Source organism: Opisthorchis viverrini (genome assembly GCF_000715545.1).
Source record: "Opisthorchis viverrini unplaced genomic scaffold opera_v5_27, whole genome shotgun sequence".
Taxonomy (NCBI): Eukaryota; Metazoa; Platyhelminthes; class Trematoda; order Opisthorchiida; family Opisthorchiidae; genus Opisthorchis; species Opisthorchis viverrini.
The window spans coordinates 2,155,052-2,169,337 of NW_008751682.1; the positions used below are offsets into that span (position 1 = coordinate 2,155,052).

At 44.2% G+C, this 14,286-nt stretch overlaps 1 protein-coding gene across 1 annotated transcript in view; it reads left to right on the forward strand.

The window, feature by feature from the left end:
* Window positions 1-822, forward strand: part of T265_02225 (hypothetical protein) — a gene marked incomplete at both ends in the record, with an annotated part of 9,343 nt that extends 8,521 nt beyond the window's left edge. The window contains one exon of the mRNA XM_009166413.1: window positions 559-822. Coding sequence (XP_009164677.1) covers window positions 559-822 — 264 coding nt within the window. The remainder of the gene's footprint in view (window positions 1-558) is intronic.
* Window positions 823-14,286: the final 13,464 nt, after the last annotated feature.

Consider the following 14,286-nt stretch of genomic DNA (forward strand, 5'->3'; position numbering starts at 1 on the left):
ATTATATTATACATTATTGCACATTGTTACACTATTACATTATTTATAACATTCGGAGGGTACCAGGAGAGCAAGTAAATGTAAGAGACGTAATCATCAGTTCCCGAAGTACGGCTATCAGCTCCAAGATAGAAACTGGTGCATGGCGAATAAAAAGCCTTTGGGCACTGGTCTCGCATGCTGGTGGCGGAGGGCTAGGATCCTCTGTATACATATATTTCTCATTGTATACGTTCACTTCCCGGAGCAGTAGGTAGGCACGTATGTTTTGTTGGGTTGATTAAGTGGGCTTTGTTGCGGCACAACCCCAATTATGACAAAGAGAGCTAGAGCTTCGCACGTCGGTGAAAGCCTTGGGCATCACAGCCTTCAGGCCATTCCGTCTGCACTTCTTACGAATTTCTTTTTTTCACGCCGTCCGTAGCTTACAGCTTTGTCAGTTAAATGACACAATAAGGACAACTCCAACCCACTTGAATGACACAACCGGGACGAGTCCGTCTCAGTAGCAACAAGCAGAAAACAATAGCGCCTTTTTATTGATTTCCTGAATTAAAGACCATGCTCAGAATCACCGGCGATAGGCGAAGCACCGATGCTACCAGAGGAGTTGAGGGCACACGGGCGCACCATGGTGCAGCGCAACAGGGCGACACTCCCTGCAGGAAGTACCGGCCACTACATGGGCATTTAACCCCTCGTGAATGCTACCAAATCTGCAAAGCGGCCTACCACCATGCAGTCATAACTGTGGCATGCACATTAATAAAGAACTCAAGGTACCAGACATTTTATCCGTTCATGGGAGAACTAAGCCAGTAAAACAACTCAGTTAGTTCGGACAAGCTAACGACAAATGGCCGCTGGAAAGGGCAGGTCGCGGAGGCAAATAAGGTGGCAGATACCATTGAGACAATCGGGACAAAACGAGAATGAACAGAGCGTATGAACCATGAACAAGTTATGATTAAGCGCGAGCTATCAAGCCAACCAGTGGCATTCCGCACTGTAGTGTGCATGTGCTGAATGGATTGCGAGGTGCATAATCAGATGGCGTAAGACGTACAGCAGATGATGTGAGGGAGTTAAATTTAGCAATAGTGCCTGAAGGTCTGCTTTGTACAGCGCGGGTGGTTATATACAAGGCTGGTCCGTCGGAACAACCTTTTGTGAATGAACGCTGGACGTTCTAGAGTGCCAGCCTACAACTTTGGGTATAGAAAGGAGAGAAAGCAGGGCAGCTTCACAATTCGTCGCACCTATAGCGTGGAAATTATGACCTTCGTGAACGAAAGTGAAAGGAGCGTAATTTTGGAATCGGAGTCTACGTGCTCGGGCAGTCTATAACAGGACTTGATGGGAAAAATAGAGGTGTAAGGGTATCTGAGACGAAGGTCTTTGATCTCTGTGGAATGGGTGACAGAGTTCACACTAAGTGTGATCGTACCAGCTAGGACTGAGCAGTAACCGGAAGTTATGTGGGACGTAGGAGAAGAGAAATTTAGGCTACACGCACTTGACCAGCAAGTAAGAGTATGAATCTTGTTGTATTTGGCGAAAGGCAAGAGTTTAAGCATAGGGAGAAAGTGTGTAATCGATTTTTATGTCGTCCGCGATGAGTTAGGATTTATCATGATATGCGGCGTCGAAGGCGTTATTAATATACAGTACTATTCTAGCATTTCGATCGAATCAGGTCGAATATACTTTGGCTCTCAAACATTTATGTTCTGAGCGCCACATGGTTATTTTTCTACTGACAAATCCGTGCGTGGCTTTTAACTGCTCTGATAGTCCTCACAAAATACAGGAAATCGCTAAGGTTACAACCAGAAATAATCATAAACATACAAGCAAACTCTTGGCGTTATCTCGTTTTTTATTGGCTTGCCGCGTAGAACCTCTGTTTGTCCTACACATTCACAAAGTATCTAGGTCCGTGTGTGGTTAGTTATCGTCCGATTCAGTTGAGATAAACAAAGCATTTACTCATTGTACACTGACTGCTCACACCTATTGCCCTGAGATAGCGGCATATTTATTGTGTAAGAGTGATTATGTGTGTTGGAGTAAACAGGTTTCAACCGGGACAGCATCAATTCAATCAGGAATTTATCGTTGTTTTTTCTACGCCGCTTTGCATTTATGCAATGGGGTTGAATCATTAAAATCTGCAACGTTTCAAGGGTTACCACTTCATTGGGAAAATCATTTATGTACGATCAACTTTTCAATAAATTATTGATATTATTGACATTATTGATTTGCCTAACTGAGCTAATCATCGAGGTTATAAATTGTCACCGACTGTGAAACGGTGCCCAACGAGCTAAGGCATCGTGAATTGCAATAAAACATAAGCCGTTTAGAGTGTACATTGTTGACAGAGTTCTGTAGCTGAAATAATTCACCGAGCGCTTTAAGAAATTTGTGGTGCTTGTTGATTAAATATGTTAGACGCCACTCGCGTAGATAATTTTCTATCTTCAAACATGTCTGATTGCTCGAATACCGAATTATGTGCTCAGAGACCTCTATAACTGTTGTTCCTGGTTTATATTGCAGAAGCAAGCGATTACATCATGCAATTTGGAAGTCTATAACTGTGTTCCTGGTTTATATTGCAGAAGCAAGCGATTACATCATGCAATTTGGAAGAACGTACGGCCTCCACTTGTTGAGGACCCATGTACGTTTGTTGCGAAGGAGCACAGACATCCATTTACCGGCGAGATGTTCCGGAACATCCATGCCGTCTTTACTATAAGACGACAAACTAACCTAGCTAACGCGCATGACTATCATGCTGCCAGGGCTCCACGCTGCCTAGTGAAGTAGCCACTCGGAACTTGTCCTATTTGTCCATGAAGAAAGCATTCACTTGATTCTGCTCGCACATTAATTCCCTAAGTAATCTGAATGACTTACACGTGTGTGCAAACTATTTATTTTTCACGGAGGTAAACATATCGGACGCCAGATGCACATGCCGACTGTGATTAAAAGGGAAAGGCTGGTATCTAGGGTTCTTACATCAGTTACTTTAAAAAAGCCTATCCAAAATGGTTTGTGGCGCGGGTTTTTTCTACATTTACTTCGTTTGAAAACAAATGAAAGCACGCGTCCGTTCTCTCAACGTTTTGCCAGAATCCAAAGCGTATCAACCACTACAATATCGCTTGGATATACGGCGATAACTAGACAGAGCTGGTTGATAGTTTTTATGTCAGTTGTTCGTCCCCTGAGTGGTAAAGATCTCAACAAATTCCGTGGCCACAATTACCAGGACGGGCTACCGTAAATCATCAGGACCCGCAGATGAATAGCTGGTCCTCAGTTAGCCGTCAGTTAATGAGAAGCCGATTGTACATAAGCTTAGAATGCTGATGTTTATGTTTAAGATAATAACAGATGACTGCACGTTTGTTTCCTGCCTCCTTACACAAAATCGCACCGGACAGCCGGTGCTTCATGAACGGTTTTTCATTGGGAAGTTTAGTCCTCTTACGAGCTTCTTTAGTTTCCTGGACATTATGCTTTTTGTAAGGCTGTTTGATTAAAACGCAAAAGATTGTACGTGGTTAGCGCACAAATGCCACACACTGATCCTTCACGCAATAATAATAGACTTATTTTCAGATTTGTGGGAGTATGACGATTGAGGCATGATCGGGTCATTTAACGCCTTCTAGAACGCCATAAAGAATGAAAGGAATGCAGCCCCTAATTTCTAGACAAGCATACGTGAAGCTACTTCTAGAGCCAAAGCAAGGCAAAGTCAAAGGCGCGCCGAAAATTCAGAAGAAAGATCAATCAGTCCAGGCCTCTAGAAAGCGAGGATAGATTTCGGTGGTTTTTGGTTTAAGCACACATTCAAAACATGCAACTATTTTGCCGTAAAATATCATATTAGACTCGGAAAACTGCATGAGATTCTGCGGGAAAATGGATCAGGTAGGACTAATGTGGAACAAATGAAAACTGTAGTTTGTTGCACTTACCTGGGACGCGATATTTCGCCAAGTGCCTCGCACACGTGGTCTGTTCTTTTCCTGCGAAGCAGCTATGTGAAGATCGAGGCGAATTCATGTTGCACAAAGAAGAACAGGGTGTAGATGTTGTCAGTTTGTAGGATTGGCGGGGGGCACATGATACTGTGGAATTAAGAGGTCACAAACAAATGAATAGCTTGATGTGGGTCAAGTCCCAAGAGCATTGTCAAAGCACACGTAGAATGAGGATGTCACTGCAACTTCGTCGCATATCTGGAGTTTGAAGGCGGAACAAATTTGGATACGAGGCGATCCGGACAAGGTGACAGGGTGTTAAACGGTTTGAGAGGGGCGTCAGTGATTTTTCACTTCACGGGTATGCTGGAGGTGTACATGCTTGTGAGGTGTGTAGTCTGATTATGTGGGGTGTCTGGTGACTGGTGAACTTGTGGGATGTTGTTCTTTGGCTCGGGGTAGAACAACAAAGTCAGACGGGTATTGTTTGAAATTTGAAGCGGAGTGACAAGGTTGTTTGGCGTTATAGCAAACTGTAGAGCAAATGTACAAAGCGTGTGAGGATAGCAAGGCTAATTCAGCGATTTGATAGTCGGTAAAGCGACCAAAAATTTCCACCTGGCCAGAAGATCCGAAAATCTGGCAGGCTCAGCACATTGCTGTTTGTAAAGGAGGATTTTAGGTTGCTATTCTTGCATACACTAAAGGCAACCCAGCGTGCGTGATTATTCGGAGAATGGGCGATAAGGCTAGTCCTCAAATGATTCTCAATTATGTTGTTGGGTTGCGTGGATTAGGATGAATTTCAAGCGGGCAACGCTTGGTAATACGTCAGTGGTTTTGAGTTAGCTGTCTTTTCAGTCGGGTCACGTAAATGTGATCTTTGGCGTTTGAGTCTATTTGGTTGTGAAGAAAGGGACCTGGATGTCATCAGAGGTATGGCAAACTCCTCGCTCCTGGTGACTGGTTTCCCGCGATGAGCTTCGCAGATGTTGACCAGAATGTTATATGCTATCTAGATATGGATACCTGGTGGCGGCATTACTTGAGCTGCTGGATCTCAGATGCAAGGGCGTCGAAGTAAACCGACGACGTACATGGGTTTGCAGGGAATGCGATCGGCTTAATGATTTAGAACAAAGACAGCTACTTCACTAGTGAAAGGAAGAAGGCCTTCGCTGCAGAGTTATTTGCTGAAAAACACCAACCGAACGTTTACAGACTATTGTAAAGGGAATCAAGGCTCTCATTTGCATGTTTTTCATAAAAACTGAATATCCGTCTTCTCGAACGCGCCTTTCTGAACTTTACTGGATACTATCATTCAAATGTAAGCGAATGCCGCAAAGCAATTCCACTAATCCCGTAATACATCCCACTTTTCAACAGACGCAAAGTGGATTTACGCGAAATCACATACTACTCGCATGCCTTATCAGTAGTATCCAAGGTTACACCAGTGTATATGAGCTTTGAACATAGCCAGATCTGTTTTAATCTCGGAATCTCCTAGTATGAAACAGGAATAATTACCTCTGACTAGGAAGGGAAGGACGCTATGGAGTAACACCTGACTAAAGCTACTTAGCTCTGTCATTTAGCTCGATGGAGTGGGGGAGTTGAGAGCTTGGCCCCCTGGCTGCAAGCCGCACTTTAGAGCGGACAAAAGGGATGGATGGGTGAGTATCCAAGTTGCACAACCATTGAATGTGCACAACCATGAAAGCGAAAGTGGGGTTATTGCGACGATTCGCGTTGATTCGATGTGAGCTAAAGAATATTTCACCCAGGGGCAGCGATTATGAAAAGCTTTTACAGTCCCCAGATGGACCCTATCAGGTGTGTTTGCATTAATCAACTATGTATTTTGATATCTTGGGCAAAACGGTGAAAGCGAAGGTGGGTAACAGCTCGTCAGTAAAATTGATGGGTTAGATGACACAAAAACCTGTGTGACAGTGGGAAAAAATACTTTGTAGGCGATATGCAAATCGAGAAGGCAATAATTTTTCAGGCGTAACTTGAGAATTGAAAGTCTTCATAAGTATGACCGGATACTAGAGGTCACATCAGAGCCAGGTTTCAAATTCAAAAATACTATTTGAGAGTCGGTGTGGGAGAACGGCGTTTCAAATGACGATGGAGCAGCACCAGTTGAGAAATGGAATGTCGAAGGTAATGTTGGAATCGTCGGTAAAGCTTTTTTAGGCAGGAACATGCGGAGGGCAGGGAAAATGCACCCACGAGGAAAGCATCTTAAACAACCAATCAGTTTGTGTAAAAAAAATCTAGTTAAGGCACCACAACATAAAATCACTTACAAAACGCGGCCCGAAGAGTTCATGCTCCATTAACTCATCGTGGCACCACACGCCAAATTTAAGAATGGCCTGGATCTCACAAACGAAAGGTGCGATAAAACCTCGAGGGTGCAAAAAATTTCCGTCAATTGATCCGTTCGTTGTGGTAAATTAAGCGATTTGAGCGCACTCAAATATTGGAGGACAGATGGTGCCTGATCATCCACGAGCCCTTATAAAAAGTACCTGGCATGCCAAATTGAAAATTGCCGTTGCAGAATCTTGTTCATTTTCTAGCTACCCAAATCCTTCTGAGACCGATAACACCTTCATTAATGGAGGAAATATTTTATATTAAGGTTGGAATAGTCAAACATGGGACACATGCTAGTGGGGGCCTTTCCAGGCATACCATCTTAATACACTACAGTTTCCCACATGCATTGGTGTCACGAAGCACCTAACGAGTGTGGTACAAATTCACTAGCCACGTGAAGATTGCGGAAAAATCATTAAAGAAATAAGCAAGGGTAAACTGTACGCACTCATAGTCGTTTAAATGGGATTTTTCTCCCAATATATGAACAAAAAAGGTGTGCAAAGAAAAACCAAACCAGAAAACGGATGCTAGATGCCTCATACGTCACAAGTTATAGGCCTGGGAATACAGGATACCAGTTATAGCAGATCAAGTGCATTTTGTCAAGAGATGCTGCACATGCATGGAGGACGACCGTTCAGCCAGGTTGAGCTGAAACCTCAAAATGGCACAGAGGTCTTGGTTTCACTATTTAAGACTATCGCCGGACCGCAATTCAATGATGCGCAATAAACCAAAACTTATGGCCAAACAGGTTCTCTGCCCCGTACTTTGTGGGGTTATTTGATTTCCGGCGGTATGTGCTCCGACCGCGCTATATGGCTGTTGTGCATCCCACCTGATCTTCTATTTACGCCAACGTGGATCTTCAACTGAACCAAAGTTATATCAGATCCTGCATCGACTTTGTTCTATCCTCGTGGATCCCACTGGCTATTACTGATCACGCTGCCCACAGAAGTGCATATCCCGTTTCTGATTACCCATCCCATGACGTCCATGACAGAAGACCAATAAAAAAATGCCCCCATGGGATGGCCTAAAGAACTCTCCGGCGCACATGGCTTACATTGACGTGTAAAGCCGTAGCCACCTTCGTCTTAGTTTAGTTAGCAAAGCACCAAGCACCTATCGCCAACCAAACAACTCATGGTCTTCTATACCACTCTTAGCAGTGGTCGCATACAATAAATAAATGCATACACTCAGGGCTCGTCGCACGCGTTTTTCCCGTCATGCACCAGCTGTTGCTTAAAGCCCGATGAAGTGCTCCGGAGGCTGGTAGACCCTTCCTTTCCACTCAGTTTTCCTTCCAAATTATGGTGCTATCCAACTGACCTAGTGAATTTCAGCTGTACTGGTCAAGCATTTTTGAGGCCCTATAACCATCAGTCTTTATGGATTTGCTGTCCATTATCACACGACCTATCTGCAAATTTATTGCCTCTTGCAGTATGGTAGCACTATATTAGCAATCTTAGATTCGGACAGCTACGTCACCAAACCACTCCCTGATTTCCGAGCTAATGAGCATAAATCGGCACCCTTCTTGTCGAAGCCAATTTCTCTCAGCAACTTCATTGTGATTAAATATGTTATTATTCTCCTATTAATGTGTTTATTCCTCTCTGATATCTCCTCGGAGTCACCAGGTATTACCGGTCTCTTCCCGTTCTTTCATCGTTCCAAGCTTCCAACGCTCTAGCTTATATTCACCACATCTGGACTACGCTTTGCATCTGAATGAGTTTCTAACCAAATAAAAACACTTAGGGTCCTTCACCACATCTGTTCTCCCTCCATGGATTTCGCCGGCTCAACCGACATCTCGCTGCCAACAGAACTGCACACTCTTTGTCCGACCATCTCACAAGTACAGTTCATCACGGAACCGAAGTTTGACTGCGAATATGGCATGACACTGGCATATCCAAATTTAATAGCACACTCACAACTATTCCCTTCCTACTTTTGACTGTGCACCCACGCGTCCGATCCTTTACCTGCAAATAAGAATAACCGGGCTGCAGCCAGCCCTGATGATGAACACGTTATAATTCGCAGAACCATTCCTTTGAACCGAGCCATCCCGATAAACTTTCAGTTTGTGCTGCACACCAAATCAGTTATTTTCTGTACATTTTGCTTTCCGTCCTTTGCGTTGGCAACAATTCACTCGGGGACATTTTGTGCCCAACTCCGCTCCAGCACCGATGCCGTTCAGAGATTCCAGCTACCCTTTGTTCATATTACTAATCCCTGCATCACACCGTCCCTACTTACGCCGCTCGTAACCATGACCATGAACACAACTCCCCAAGGCCACAGCGCCTCAGCAACGGTTTTCAAGTTTAGTTCAAATAGACCAGTCCCGATAATGTGACACTGTCGCTTCTCGTCCTTCGTTGTTCTGGTTTCTCGTTTTCCGTGGTCAGCAGTCTGTTATTACGTGCCAGGCAGGATATCTCAGTAACGCCTTCCACCGCTGTGCCCTTGCCCGCCGTCTCTAAATTTTGACATTTTGATTCTACTTCAGCTTGACGTGTTACATAAAGTACGTAGCATAAGAATAATGGTGTTTCCTTGCCCTCGATTTCCGCCGTTTTTAGATTGTCGGTTTACGCGTGAACGCGTCCGCAACGGATGATGCTCACTGCCCGTATCTGCGTAAACCTGAGTGCTCGAAAAGCTCACTATTCCTGTTTTTTGAATCTACCATTGTGACAATGCCTGATGTTGGGCCAATCACTAGCTGGGAGTAAATATATTTATTATGGTGTCAGTGCAGTGAACACACAGCACTGTCATACCGAATCTGGTGGCAAACCCGTGGCTATTCTGTGTGTGCAGTGAACAGACCCTTTCCAGCCTTTCGGAACTTTGGCTACATATACAAAAAATGCTTACCTGACCCCAACCGCCTCTTTGACGTGATTGCTCTAAACCTTCAAACCAACATTTTGGATTAAGCCACCTCTTAGTCTATTCTGCGCACAAATTCAGTGATTTTCTATACAGCTCAAGTCCAATGCGTTAGCACTGCCCCATCCTCTCAAAATGCTTATGAACCTGACTTCCTTCCAATGCCGACACCTTTGAATCGGTCCAGTTTGACTGTGCACAGTGATTCTCAAATGCAAGCTACCATTTACCAATGCTGAAAAATTCTCCAATCCACTATCAGCACTTGAACCTTTCGTGACGCTGACTATCGAATTGGCTGTTCGGAGCCATGCAGTGTGACAATCGTATTTCAGTTCTATTCCATAGTGACAGGCCCAATACATTAAATATCCGTTCCCCTTCGGTTTCTCCTAGTTTCTCGTTTTCCACAATTTACAGTTTCATATCATGTGAAAGGCACGGAACATTTGTTTTACCCTACCTCCGACATATTGTTGCTGGTTATTCTCAAATTGTAACAATCTGATCTCGCTCCACTTTATTTTTTGCTAGGTGATGAGGAAAATCTATTGAAGATGTTTCACTGACCCTGATATCCAATAAGATCAGATCGTACACGTTTTCACAACAAAACACATGTGCTTGATATTGCGCATTCTCTTTGTTTGGGCTAAGTTGCTGGGCACCAAAAACTGACGTCAACGGTGTTTTCACTCTAAATAAACCACCATGATCATTCCTGACGATATTTCACCCACAATTTTGAAATGGACAATATTATTGGCACTTCGATAATAGTCTTTGACATCTCACTAAATTGGAACCAGATACAAGGGCACTGTGCAAGAAGATTGACTAGGAAGTATCATTTTATTCTCGTTTCACGATTGTCTGATACGTGGTAACCTCACCAAGGTGCTCCAGGCTTCTCAGTGCTGATAAATTTAGGTACCTCCGAATTCCGGATCCGGAGTCGAGGGGTGACCACTTAGCCGGAGGTGAAATTCTTCCGTCCAGACACATGTAATTTTTACTCAACTAGACTGAAACAAATGCTTCCACCTGACTTGGCATTAGCTTTGACGGTGGAAGATTTCAGGCTAGAGCTAGGCGCCCGCTTGCTGGAGGGTCCACTTGAAATGCGGGACGACAGCACAAACGCCTGTGGCTGGCGGGCCTACGTTTGGCCAAAGCCGCTCACCAGAAATAGCCCAGATTAGTTCGTTCGAAACTATGGGATAATCGAATTAATCATTGTTCACGTAATCGTCAGATTAACTTCAGATTCAAACAGAATACACTTACAGAAGCCTAAGTTCCTGGAAAATCCCCGGTCGCTTCCAGGGAGGCACCACGTTAGGGCACTAGCAGCCATTAAACCTCGAGGCCATAATGGACCATGCGGACGTTCAAACAACTTTCAACAACAACTCGGGTGGATAACAGTAAATGCAAAAAGGTTTCCTTCGTTCAATCCGCGGTTTCAGAGTAACTAGGGGTGTGTGTCCAAGGGTCGGGATGCTAAAAGCTTCGCTGCCATTCGCTGCTGAGTGCTGTTTTAGTCCTCAAGATCAGTGTGGCACCAGCTGACCTGATGATGATGTTGTAAGACATCATGAGTAATGCGCTGTGATGACAGCGGTCACCAAGCCGTTTTCACTACCGGGTGTGAAATAATAGAATTTGAGGCAAATTGGGAAGCCAACTAGCAAAGAGAGTACCGAGGTTCATGCTTGTGGCTACCTGTGAACTATTCTAGAACATTCTGGACAATTACTGTGGTTCTGCGTCATCCCGGATTGTCCGGTCGGAAAGGAATATCCCAATTCCTAGTTTTTGAATGAGTCCCACTACAGCGAACAGTTGAGGATGACTCCAACCGGAGCTCAGCAGTATGAAGGCCGGGATTGTTCATTCCGTGTACCTAACTGAAAGTGCAAGACGTAAGTAAACGTGGCTCCTACTCCAGCGATATCAGCACATCTAATCTCGGCAATGCAAGACTCTGAAGAGTCCCTAACCAACTGGGTCCCCATGTGGGTATCTGTCAAATCTTGCACAAGGCAGACCAATGGGAGCGTTGGGGGTCAGACCAGCTCCATCCAAGTGTCCCGAAGAAAGAGTCACACAGATTCGTGAAGCTTTCAGCATGGTATTAAATCATGGTGTAAGTTATCCAGAAGACCTCATGAAGATAGATAGCGAAGAGAATTTAGGAAACTGGCTACCCTCAAAGGTGCCCTTCTCAAACCACTAAGAAAAATCAGCTCAAAGTACATTCGCCGTTCTGCGGATAGTTCGGTATGCCTTCCCACGTACTAGTCGCACAACAGACTACTTTTTCAATACGCCAGCCGAGTTGCTTGCCCAGGAGGCTAGAAAGACATAACGCTTATTGAACGGGTCCAGCGAGGTGCTACAAATCAGGCTACGGTTTTCAAATCCGTTGATTACAATGAAACGCTTGTTGCGGTACCCGGCATATTTCTCCTGGAGTGTTGTGGTTTCCAAAGAGACCTAATTCTTTCTTACCCCCGTTTTGAACAAACAGTTCAACAACCATCTACCTAACTACCACACGGCTGTGAGATGGTCAGAAGATTTTCAAGCCCAGAGAACACAGCTTAATTAGGCAACAGTTTTTACTTATTTAGAGGAGTTAGTTTGTGGAATAACCTTCCTCTGAGAGCTGCTCACGCTGTATCTAGTGCCTAATTAAAAGCACTTTTAGGCCCCTTTTAAGTTGGGTTCTCGCGTTTGCAAGATTATTGCCCCACGCGGAGAACTCGAAGATCAGTGCTGCACCCTCTTTATGTTTGTGCCTTTCAGGCAAACAGAAGGTGCTGGAAAACGAGAACCAAACCTACTCGAAAAGTCTGGTCGAAATTTGCAATTCTGTGTATCAATTCATGTACCAACGTGCGAAAACAGTGGCCTTGGTGATATGCGGTATTTTGATTTTGTAAACAACAATCCAAACAAAGGGCGCTCCTGCTGGGCATTCAAACGTCGGTTCGCAGCATACACTTGCCAATCAGGCGTATGCATGCCATGCTAGTGTTGCATATTAAAACTAATTATTATAAGGTGACCGTCACGGTGAACGACACGCATGAACGATCGGCATTCGAAATCAGCATTCCAGTGAGAGCGCGCGTGTACACACTTGTACACCATAGACGCATAACCGATGGACGGTGGAAGCACTTTACCGACATTATGTTCATACTTAGTCGCCGATAAGCTATGTCGGCGGGAATAACATGTGCCCGTTCCCCATTGGAATTCTCGCAGCTTGGACTCGAATTCCGCAAAAATACGACACTTACGGCCAGGGAAGTACTCCATCATCCGTGTGGTTACGTCAAGTTCGTCCGATGATACATCCTATGAATCTAAAAGACATTATATCACATTAAACCGTCTTACTTGGCAACAATCCAGTTGATGAGGTACTCGGCTTAGGTATAATTGGCCGTACCGTCATTGAAACCGTGCCGGCGGTATTCTGCATGTAGTGGGCACCCGGACTGCAAGCGGAGCAAGCGAGGAATGACCATTTGTACCCCGGCACCAGTTTATATACCATCCTGACATTAGGCCTCTATAACATTCATACACCAGCTGCCGGGTCCAGACCGCAAGTCGCCGACTCTGGATTTGAAAAATGGCTATGGGAACCAATCGCCTCCTAGTAATTTTATGGATTTCATGATCGATTGACCACCCGGGTTTCCGTGCAAACAGAAGTTTGAGACATGTGGATGGTGGTCAACAGCACCCCTTTCTAAACACTTTCACTCAGGTCGAGGAGAGAACGTTTCGGGTCCATGTCTCACATGAGTACGCATTTATTTGCAGGTAGCTATGAGATTTTCAGAAATCACGCTCAGATCACTCTCGTCTGATCAGAATGCGTTTGCAAATAATCGAAGTGTGTAAAAGCTGTAATTTTCACAACAATATTGAGGCCGTTTATCCGTTTCGCCTTATTCTACAGACTTAATTTTCTAGGATGGCATTGCTTGGTATTCGATTATCTTGTGAGTCAGTACTTCCGATGCGAAGTAGAGTAGCTGCACGACCATCCATTTTTCGGCTCCCTTTGGGGATGCTATTTCCCGCACTGCAGTATTCATGCAGCGCTGATAAGCAACCCTTAAACTGATGGGCTGACTGCGCTGAGGATGAATCGTGCAGCAAAAGCGAGTAGAATTCATTTGGTACTACTCCCATGAACACAGTTCTTGTCGAGGAGATCTTCTAGGTGTAATCAATTCCTTGATTTGCTGACTGGGTAGGTTGAAAACGTGGGAACAAAAGGTAGTTCTAACAGATCAGTCATTTTCTTAGCAGTATATGTATATATATAGAAGTTCTCGTAAACTATGGCGAGATCCTTCTCTGTCTCTTTTATAGATTTCAGAGCAAGACAATTTTTTTAGTTAGCCGATTTGGCTGTTGAAAGTAAGGAACACAACTATGAGTCTTGAAAACAGAAGTAACTATTCATTGCTTACCATGCAGAGCAATAAAATTGACGAACCCAACTGACCCACATAGTTCTGGGTATAAACAAATACACTTTTAATAAACCAAGCTTCAGCTTACTAAACTAAACGTTTAGTTAAACCTTTTTGAGAACCCCATAAATTATGCTTTTAAGGAGAAAATGAACTGTGAAGACTAATACATCCGTTTGCACGGGAAAAATGGCATCGTATTAGTTTTAAAAGAAGATGTTTTCTTATCCCTTTGGCTCCGAAAGCTTTTGAAAAGCCGTGAGCAGTTAGTTAAGGCACATGTTTTCATTCATGCACAGTCTGTAATTACTCAGAAAGGCCTTAACCAAGTAAGCGGTAAGATCATTGGAAAGTCGCATAGCTTTTAATGACCCATCGATAGTTGCTTACAAGAATAATTTTGCACACCAAATAACAGTATACTGACTTTATCACTGGTAACAGGGGTAAAG